We start from the raw sequence: 10,770 nt of genomic DNA, 5'->3' as shown, positions 1-10,770 counted from the left end.
ACTGTTTCTTCGTAATCTGCTTCTGTGATTGCTGCTGTTGCATAATTTTATCTTTTTCCAAAGCTCAAAGACTGACCAGACTTTTCACTTTTATCTTATAATTTCAAGAATCGATTTTTGAGGTTTTTTGAGGGTTTGGGGCAGAGGAAAAGGGAAGGAAAATTAGAGGTGGGGAACGGAATAAGAATTCAATGGGAGAAATGGGATTTGGTTAAGAAACTGAAGTTGATTGAGGAGTTGGGGAAGATCTGATTTGGGTGTAGAGAGAAGAAAATAGCGGGAGAAGAGAGAGAAAGAACGGGGAGGGAGAGACGAAGAAAGGAGGGAATTTGGTTCGGATATAGATGTGGAGGGAACCACATTTTATGTAAAAAAATCAACATATTATTCATGGCTAAACTCGATATAGTTAGTACAGGGGTGTTAAGTGGGACGATTGATATGCACAAGTCGAGCTTGCATGAGTTGTTTTGTTAGCCGACCTGTTATAAGTATGTGAAAATAAATTTTTATTAAGAAAATGATGAGCCACAAGCTCTCTTGATAATTCGAGTCGAGATTGACAGTGTGATAGATGAGCCGCTTGGCCTTGGCTCCACTCATTTAACGTCCCTAAATAGTTGGAATGCTCGATAGAACTGTGTCACATAAAATAAGAGTTTTTGATTTTGATTGCAAAATATACATGTGCTAAAATGATTGAAATAAATTGTCACGATCAACCCCCAAACTCATCTTAAGATTAAATTTCAAGCTACAACTCATTTACTTAAAGTTGGAATCGGTTGATTAATAGCTATACAACAATGAATTTGATCTTGAGCATTGTACGCATCGTTCGTTACACTATGGAAAGCCGACCATGTACGAAATCGTTATCTTAGTCACAATGAAGGGAATGCCAAAGGTAGAGCTAGCAACAAAAGTGAAGTAAGTATAGAATAATATATTGGAGTTATTCTTTGCATACATAAAATTAATAGTTATACTCAACATTTATATAATTATAAATTAAGTCCATGTTTGGTATGGATTAAAACCTAAATTTTAATCTAAATAAAAATCAATAATTAATTTTAAATCAAAGTTAATAATTAATGTTAACCACACTTCATAAACTTTTACAAAATCAATTATAAATCTAATTTTATTCTCTACCAAACATGGACTAAGTTAACAAATGCCCAAATCGAATAATTCTACTTATGCATAAAAAGTGACCGATAATTTACGAATAGACAGACGTTAATAAAAGAGCTTAAAATATTTTTTTTTATTTGATTGAAGAAATTCTAATCCAATAAATATATACAATGTTTAAGCAGTGGTATATATGTAATACGACCATTTGAAGAATAATAAGTTGATAATTCAGTGGACTTCGTTTTCTACCCTTTTGGGGTAAAATAGTTATTAAGTGGGTGGGTATCCAGTCACGTTCGAATCGGCGATTCGCGCCTTTAATTCGCACCGTTAAGCTGGCGATCTATTGGCGCGGTGCTTTACTTTTTGACTTCAACTAAAGCTCGCCACGTGTCATGCGTAATGGGCTACTAATGTTAATGGACATATTTTTGGGCTGGGCTTCTTCTATAATACCTTCGAGGTATCCCTAAGATTGGGCCTGAGTCCCTTGTCAATGATCGAGTAATATCCGTTTTAGTCCTCCAAGTTTTGAAAATAGTTTAATTGGAATGTGAATTTGTAAAACTAACTTTAATGGTGAAGACAATCATTTTCGTTATGATATTAGCTGAAGGGTCGAATCGAAGGATATTTTTGGAAAGTCAAGGGTTGAAGAGGGTTAAGATTGTTTTGTCAAAGAAATAAGTTGTCCACTTATGCAACGTTCTTTCTTAGGTCCCGTTTGGTACACATTAATGTAAAAATGAGAATGAAAAATATAATCGTTATGAATTTCACACAAGAGATAGAAAGTCAAATATAGTGACTTGATGTAATAGATAAATGTCATATTTTTCATATTAATAGACAAATAATAGGAAACAAATGGGGGCTTACTTGCGAGTGGGAATAGGAAAGTATATACCAAGGTATAATATTTAGCTCATGTTTGGTTTCGGCTTTCTAAAATTTATTTTTTTCTCAAATTCATTTTCAATCACACGATTTACGGAATTTAAAATTTTTTAATTAGATATTTCATCAACTTTTAGAAAAATTTACTAAAAATCAAATTTTTAGTTAAATCAAACAGGAACTTAGACCGTGAAGTACTGAGGAACAATGGGGAGATTTTTGTTATTCCTCATGTGACAAGGCTTCAAGCTTCGATCGTGTAGCAATCAACGAACAAATCAATTCAAGCCAGCGTTTGCGCGTTACTATCCTACCTGGCATAACCGAGGCCATCAACACACGGTTAGTTAAAGTAATGCGTCACTTCAGCCACAGCATCACGTAGAGAGATAGGTGAGGTACCACAACTTGCTGCAGTGCAATTTCGAAGTGACAAGTCTCTCAAGATATAAAAGCGAGGTCAACATATTTCTTTGGCCATAGTTGAAATAAAGGCAATTTTCTGAAGGAAAATGGTTGTTGGCCAGGCCAAAAAACAGGCCCAAAGTCAGGGTGCCAAGGTGAAAATTTTTTTAAAAAAAATGTATGAGATTGGGGGCTGAGGTGATGCCCCTATCCCTGAATCGGTTACTGAGTCAGGCTCAGTAGCAGAGTTCTTTTTTGAAGGTAGATAAAGGTAAATCGGATCAAGAAAATTGTCCAATACGAAACTTCATCCAAAGAAAAGAAATTAATAATGTGTACTAAATTAATTCATGGTCGAAGTCAGATTGCATGTGAAAAGGGCTCACCACCAGAACTGAAGAAGGGAGATAGTGACAAATGACAATAATATTGCATACACTGTTTCAACACAGAATCTAATCTGTAGTTATTTTGCTAAGTTGTGGTGGGTGTATAGCAGCAGAACTCATTAAAAGACACCAGTGTAAAACAAATATTTTTTTTTTCTTTTTCTTTTTGCATCATCATTTCTTACTAAGAAAATGGTAATTATTGAAATGGAGAAATGCATTTGAGTTGGTAGCTCTAAATTCAGGGGCTTTCATTATATCAAAACGAGAGGGAAAATAAAAATGCATATCAAACACTCCCTTGATAAGACATTTCATGGACACAAACCATTTATTCTATCAATTTATATCGAAATCTACTTTTTATCCAAACGAAACAGGCTAAACCATATGAATTATAAATGGAAAAATAAAACAAGATTTCGAAGTGGTATTGATTTTGGTGTGAATCTTCATGGAACATGATCCTAAAACTATGCTGTTATCTCATCAAAAAACGAGATGAAATCCAAAAACAAAAGAAAAGGTTGAATAAGGTAATTAATTAATTATGCACTTTTTTCTAGTAAGTCATTTAATAAGTTCCAAGCAGTTTCTAATCAGTTTATTAATTAGAATATATACTACTAATTTTGTAATGAATAAGAATTCCAAAAAATTAACAACTTGAAAACAAACCTAAAAGGACTTCAAGATCAAATAAAATGAACAAAAAGTTTTTAAAATAAACAAAATAAACCAACAAGAAGAGCTAGGAATTAAACAGCTCAAACATTATACATCAACATGGCAGTTCATAATCAACTGATACTTGATAGGATTTCCGACAGCAACACCACTGTTTTTAGTGCCAAAATTTATATAAGCTGGACAGTTCACATACAAATGATATTTCCCAGATACGAATGAGCCAACTCTCCATCGGATTCTTCCATTCACCTTAAAGTTAATCAACAATGTTCCGACCATTTGATCCTGGTTCAAAGAAACAGCAAGGTACGGCGCCACCGGCACTTCATTTCCTAACAAAAATGGCGACCAAACTGTAACATCTTTGTGTCCCTGGAAAGTAGATGGAAGCGATGTTGGGAGACTAATTTGTTGGCCGTGGTACGATGCATATACGTGGAGTTTATCATAGTATATGCCGATTCTGTCATTAGGGTTGCGAGAGGAGATGGTGATTTGGAGGTTTGAAGTGAGAAGGTTGGGGGTGGAGAGGTTGAAGGCGTATACAGTGGCATCTTGGAGGATGAAATGTGGCTTTGAGGGGCGGAGGATGAGCCATACTAGGAAAATGATGAAGAGGACGAGGAAGATGAAGCTGAATAAGGCGATCAAGAGGCGACCGAAGAGCTTCTTCTTCCCGTCGTCATCGTGTTGGCCGCAGTCTTCCTTCATGTTTTGGTTATGGAAACAAGACCTTGTAGAGATTTAGAACTTTTAGTTGAGAAAAATGGTTCAAGATTTTGTTTATGAAAATTGCTCTAGAGTTATGAAACTTAGGGTAAAATATCATTTATAGTGAGATTTTGTTTGTGTTGGGGTTCATGTTTTGCTAAGACTTAGGGTCCGTTTGTCAAGCTTTTGAAAAGTTAAAAATTACTATTTAGAATAAGTAACTATTTTTTAACATATTTAACTAAGGGCCCGTTTGATATAATTTATTTGGGAATAATGAGTTATTGGATAGTATTTTTTGAAGAATATGTATATAAAAAGTAAGGAAATTTTATTGATTTTTGTGTAAAATATTTTATTGTGTGAATATGTGATGGAGAATAACACTGTAGTAAACAATTCAAATTTTTAAAAGATGACAAACAGGGGCTAAGAGTGCTTTATTAATATAACTTTTTTCAAGAAACTCTTTTATAAAAAGTAGAAGCAAAATTCTTGTCAAATAAGCCCCTTAAATTAGAGCCTTGGATAAAGGCACTCAGTTGATCTTAATGCATTCGATAGTCCAAAACACGATATACGTATCAGTAGAATTTTATATGTTCTTATATGTATAAGTGGAATTTTATATTTTATTTTCTTTAATATCGTTCAGTATTGTTGAGTGTAGCAAACCAAACACGATATTAATGTTGTTATTTAGTACAACCTTATCTTTTGAGGGCATCTTCTAGGCAAAGGCTAAAGATATCGAAGTATGATGGGGTCACGTGCATATAAAGACTTCACATACGACATTATAAGGGGATGTTTGATAGATATTTTTATGTAAAAATGTATTTTAGAATAGTAAATTGATATGAAATGTGTGGTTGAGAAATAATGAAATTTTTTTTATTTACGTGTAATATTATTTTACTAAAGAATGTATGGTTGAAAAAAAGAGAGAGAAAAATGCATTTTGAAAAAAAATGGCTACCAAACGGGGCCTTTGATATCGTATCAGGCGTACGTAACCTACCATCATAGCTCTTGCATTATATAGCGACATTAAATTGTATCAGTTTCCAGCAGGAAATTAATTACTTGAATTTAATTTTGTGATGCGCATTAATTAATTAAAATGAAAAGATGTTTGTTTCCCATGTTCATGAAAATGAGAATGAGAATGAAAAATATAGTCGTTATGAGTCCTACACAAGAGATAGAAATTCAAATTTGATAGATTGATGTGATAGATAACGGTCATATTTTTCATTTTAACGAGAAAAGAATGGGAAACAAACGGGGGCTAAAATTTTATCTATTTCCATCGACGATCCCTCCTTTTTTGTGTAATGACAGCCATAATTTTTGGGCATTGACATGATAAAATTTTCATTGAAGTAAGAGAAGAGAAGTAGATCTCAATGTACAAAGATGGTTCTTTAATGTCATTTTAATTGTGCCATTTGAAAGTTTGGAAAGCTTAATTAATTGTGGTCCATGTAATAAAGGAACCGAAAGCAAAAGATTAACCAATTAATATATATAACATAAGTATCGTCGGTTGCAAATTTTGTTACGTGAATTTAAATGGTTGGTAGCGAAAATGTTAGTTGCTCTTAGTAAAAGGATTATTTACGTATGAATTATAATTATATCATATTTTTATATTTATGGTTAATTTGATATGTATGAATTTAAATAGTTGACGATGTTAGTATCCTTAGGAGGCTTTTTACTTTTGTTTCTGCTAGAAAAGTTTTCTAAGACCCAAACCATGGTCACTAGAGCAAAACTAGGTGTGGTAAAACCCAATCCTAAGTATGCCTTGTCCACGATCACCTCCGCCAATGTACCACGTGAGCCACAAAATATTAGAACAACCTTAGCACACCTTGGTTGGAAAGCAACAATGAATGAGGAACTTGTTGCTCATCAAAATAAAACATGGATACTCGTTCCTCGCGCACCTAACATGAATGTCATTGGTTCAAAATGGGTATTCAAGTTATAGCTTAAGCTTGATGGGACTTTAGATTGACTCAAAGTGCGCTTGGTTGTAAAAGGATATCATCAAGTTGATGGAGTAGATTGTACTGGGACTTTTTCTCCTTTGATCAAACCAGGAACAATTCGGATGATTATAACTATCGCACTTGTTAAGTGGTGGTCTATTCGACAACTAGATGTAAAAAATGTCTTTTTGCATGGCCTAATTCTGAAAATCTTTATATGCAACAACCACCAGAAATGGCAAATCCAAAACATCCAACATATGTTTGTAAACTACAAAAAGCACTCAATGAGTTAAAACAAGCGCCACGTACTTGATTTGATCGATTTAGTGCTTTTCTTGTTAAATTTTATTTTTTTTTGTAATTTAGCCAATCCTTCATTATTTATTTCTCACTCTGAATTTGGTTTACTAATCTTACTACTTTATGTGGATGACATATTGCTTACAGGATCTACTCCAGAACTTGTTGAAAAGTTCATTATGTTATTAAGCAATGAGTTCGCAGTGAAAGATTTGGGACCAATTCACCACTTTCTTGGAATAGAAATCACGACAACAAAATAGGGGGCTTCATCTATCTCAATCTCACAATGCCCTTACCATACTTGAACGCTCCAATATGATAGATTGCAAGCCAATGAGTACATCTCTTGAAGCTAAAACCAAAACTTCTTCCAATGAAATTCTCTTGGAAGACTCAAGTTACTATCGAGGTCTTGTTGGAGCATTACAATATCTTACATTTACTCATCCCGCTATTTCATTTAGTGTTAATTATGTATCCCAATTCATGCATACTCCCACAATGACACACTTAAAAATGGTTCAACGTAACCTAAGATATGTCAAAGGAACAATAGAAATGGGTTTACATTTTTCTTCACATAGTGCCTTGATCTTTTTGCTTTCTCAAATGCAGATGGGTGTCCTACTACAAGATGTTCAACCACTGCTACTGTACATTCCTTGGAGGGAACCTCATCTCTTGATGTGCAAAAGAACATACCATTTCGCGATCAAGCACAGAAGCAGAGTACCGCGCCATGGCTAACACAGCAGCCAAACTCACTTGGCTGACATTCATTCTCAAAGACCTTCGAAATGTGATAACATCTCCTCCCATACTCTATTGAGACAACCTCAGCCCTCTTTATATGACAGTTAACCCTGTATTTCATGCTTGAAGCAAACACATAGAGTCAGATTATCATTTTGTGCGTGAATAAGTTGCACTTGGGCTGCTTATTACTCAACATATCTCCAATGATATCTGAGTTGCCAACCTTTTCACAAAACCAATGTCAAAAGCAGCCATTCAATATTTTCGAAACAAACTTTGCCTCCAACCCCGACAAAGTTTGAGGAAGGGTATTAGCAACAAACCACAACTCAACACAATCAATAAGGAAGCACAAGATTCTTGGAGAAAAAAATGGGAAGACTCTCACAACATTACCGAAATTAGTGGAGAGAATAAGGAAGCACAAGATTCTTGGAGGAAAAAAGGAAAAGACTTTCACAATATTGCTGAAATCAGTGAAGAGAATAAGAAAGCGAAGATTCAGGAAAAATCAAAACAATATGAAGATTTATCAGTTTCGGCTAATATGAAAGATTCTAATGTAAATCTGTCAAAAAAACAAGTAAATCTGAGATATGAGGACCATTTGTGCCAGATTTTATGGGATTCATTTTTCTATATTATTAGTTTAAATACTCCTCTTGTAATACCTAATGATTCACGTTGCCAATCATTGAATTAAAAACATATCAATCTAAGCTTTCTTCTTCCTCCTTTTTATCCTTTCCTTCTGTATACTTAGGAGGCTTTTATTTTTACATCTATTTTTGCTAGAAAAGTTTTCTAAAAAAGCTACTTAAAGATAACTTCTTTTCAAAGTTCTTTTAACAATACAAAATACTTTCAGAAAATTATTCAAACACGTTGAAAAACAATTTCTTAGTTTTAGAAACATATTTTATTTTTCTAAATTCCTATAAAATGTCTCATTTAAAGACATTTGTACGTCAACTATCTATTTAATTGACTGAGATAGATTTTTCATTTTAGTGACAATATGATAAGATATGACCAATCCCATGGAGGGCAGTGGCAGAGCCACCATTGGTGGTGGTGGTTGCTATTAGCTGAAACAAACATGCAAATCATAAATTTCTGATGGATTTGAAGACAAATATTTAAGTGATGTCAATCACACTTATTCTCAAAAGTATTTGACATTTTTGAACTTTTTATAATTAATAACCTTGTGACACTTTTAAAATTTCAATTACAAAGATTTTTTCAACTTACAATGATTAGTCCGCGAGAGTCAAATTTTCATTCATGGGTACGAGAACACACATTTAGCCCTTCTTTGAGCCCTATTATTTCTATCAAAATGCATTCTTAAACGATGATTTAACTCTATTTCAATCACACGTTTTTTATTAAAATAATATTACACGTAAATTAAAATTTTTCTTTATTTTTTAACCACACATTTCTCATTAATACACTATTCAAAAATTCATTTTTTGGCAAGAATGGGGCTTAAAGACGTTATCCCACCATCCTTTATCTTCCTGGCTCCCACTTTACTCATATGTCTGTATTTGTGTGGCTTTTCCCAGGAGAAGAAAGCCTTTCCAATCCACACAAACCAAGGAAGCAAGGACATCCCTTCACATCTTAAGATCATTAGCATCGCTGGAGTTGTACTACACTGTTTATGTGGACCAAGGTAAAAAGTGCTCGATTTCAACGTGTAGAACAAAATCAATCTTTTCAAATACACAACATGAATTCTAACTAAGTTGTGTTTAGCTCTCAAGTCGATCCAAATGGGTCATCCTCTTGCAAGTGCAGAATTTTTTTACGTACAAGGCAAGAGTTGATCAATGGATAATAGAGAAGTAATGAGAACAAAACAAATTATAGGGACAATATGCAAGATTCTAAACGGTGGAACTTCTTGACAATCCTTCAAGTTCAATTTAGGAAAAATAAAACCATATCTTGATTTATTGAATTGGACGGATGGAGGTATAACAGATTGAACACTTTCCAGAGCATCCGAAGGCAAATTCACAGACAAATTTCAATTCCAGAGTATGCTATGACAAACCGAGCTTTACTCCGACCACATGAATCCTTCTCCTCTATTACATTTTGTTCCAGGCTAGATCTGGCAACTAGGATTCTTTCAAATGGCTAATGAAAATGAATAGGTGATATTATGAACAGGAAGCTTAAATCTTATCCCAAACCAACATGTCTAGACTATATAACTTCCAAGAAGTTGCAAAAATATTTGTCCCACCAGCTCAAGCTACGCGGTACTGAACAGAGAGCTTCCAGTCAAACAGCGAATTAGCATTTCTAACCAAACTGCATGATATTTCAAGATTGATTGCTTCAAAAACCAGACAGCCAACAATGAAATTCAAGGAACATTAGCTAGCACTCACGATGGTAAATGTTTCCATATGTTTTCTCAGATGAGTGAACTCATAACATGGACTCGAAGAAAAAAGAACAAAGTGAACTGATAACAGTACAAACTACACCATAAACTAAGATTAAAAACAATGAATCAAACATGATAAGTAAACGGAAGATATGACGGGGAACTGACTACTTTAAAAGATAGTTATTTAGTCATGCAGAATCTGTGAACTGATGTTATCAGACATTCATCACTCAGGGTCGATGAAGAGCAGAAAAAGAATGTGTATAAAGTACCCAAAGAAGAAGAAAATCCATATTAGATTAGAGGCTAGAGCAATGACTTCTGTTGCAAATGGCCAACAGTCACGTAAACTACCATTAGCTATCTTTTAAAGGACGAGAAACCACTGCTATAAAACACCAATTAAGAGCACATATGAGTGTGTTTCTTATTGGTCTTGTCCAACATCCACAGTCTAAGCAATGGATCTCACATAAACAGACCGAAGACATAAACTTCAGCTTAAAAGGCCAACTACGTAAACCCAGCTTTTGCACAATTTCATTTCTACCAAACTCTACGTGGCTTGTCAAGCATTAAGTTCTAAAGGGATTGAGAAGGTATGCCGAAACAAATCTCTTAGAAGACAAGCTACATATGGCTATGTGGTCACCAATACATGTATCGGGCAATTAAAAGGGATTTGAACCTTAATGAAATGTCTAAAATGTTGGACTAGTCAGTACCAGATCATATTAAAGAAGAAAAAGAAAGCTAAAATCTGGTTGACAGTACTTTCCTTCCATGTCCAGCAACCAAACATGCACTTAAAGAGTAAAATTTAGAGACACCCTTGAGAGGTAAAGCTGAAACAGGATCCTTATAGCCGATCCAAATATAAGTACGCAATAAGAGTTAAGTTTTTCCTTTGTCAATACTGATTATACCTACAGTAAATCGCCATCTAAGTTCAAGTTACTAGTCATGTAGCGGATTGAAATTTTTGGGGAATAGGATTAAAAACGGTTCACTAAGATATAGTACTTACAAGATAAATTTATCTCATCAAAAACATATGCGG

The 10,770-nt window shown here is 34.1% G+C and overlaps 2 protein-coding genes across 2 annotated transcripts in view; both read right to left on the bottom strand.

Moving 5' to 3' along the window:
• Nucleotides 1-3,509: 3,509 nt before the first annotated feature.
• Nucleotides 3,510-4,345, bottom strand: LOC111388765 (NDR1/HIN1-like protein 1). Its single transcript, XM_023013564.1, has one exon. The coding sequence runs from the start codon at nt 4,233-4,235 to the stop codon at nt 3,609-3,611; it is 627 nt and encodes a 208-aa protein (XP_022869332.1). The 5' UTR covers nt 4,236-4,345; the 3' UTR covers nt 3,510-3,608.
• Nucleotides 4,346-9,295: 4,950 nt separating this feature from the next.
• Nucleotides 9,296-10,770, bottom strand: part of LOC111388771 (NDR1/HIN1-like protein 10) — a 4,949-nt gene continuing 3,474 nt past the window's right edge. The window contains exon 2 of the mRNA XM_023013572.1: nt 9,296-9,628. The gene's annotated coding sequence lies outside the window, so the exon portion shown is untranslated. The remainder of the gene's footprint in view (nt 9,629-10,770) is intronic.

The sequence above is a fragment of the Olea europaea genome, unplaced genomic scaffold (assembly GCF_002742605.1).
Source record: "Olea europaea var. sylvestris unplaced genomic scaffold, O_europaea_v1 scaffold528, whole genome shotgun sequence".
Classification (NCBI taxonomy): Eukaryota; Viridiplantae; Streptophyta; class Magnoliopsida; order Lamiales; family Oleaceae; genus Olea; species Olea europaea.
Note: the sequence above shows the minus strand (reverse complement) of the source record. Positions and strands in the feature narration are given on the sequence as shown.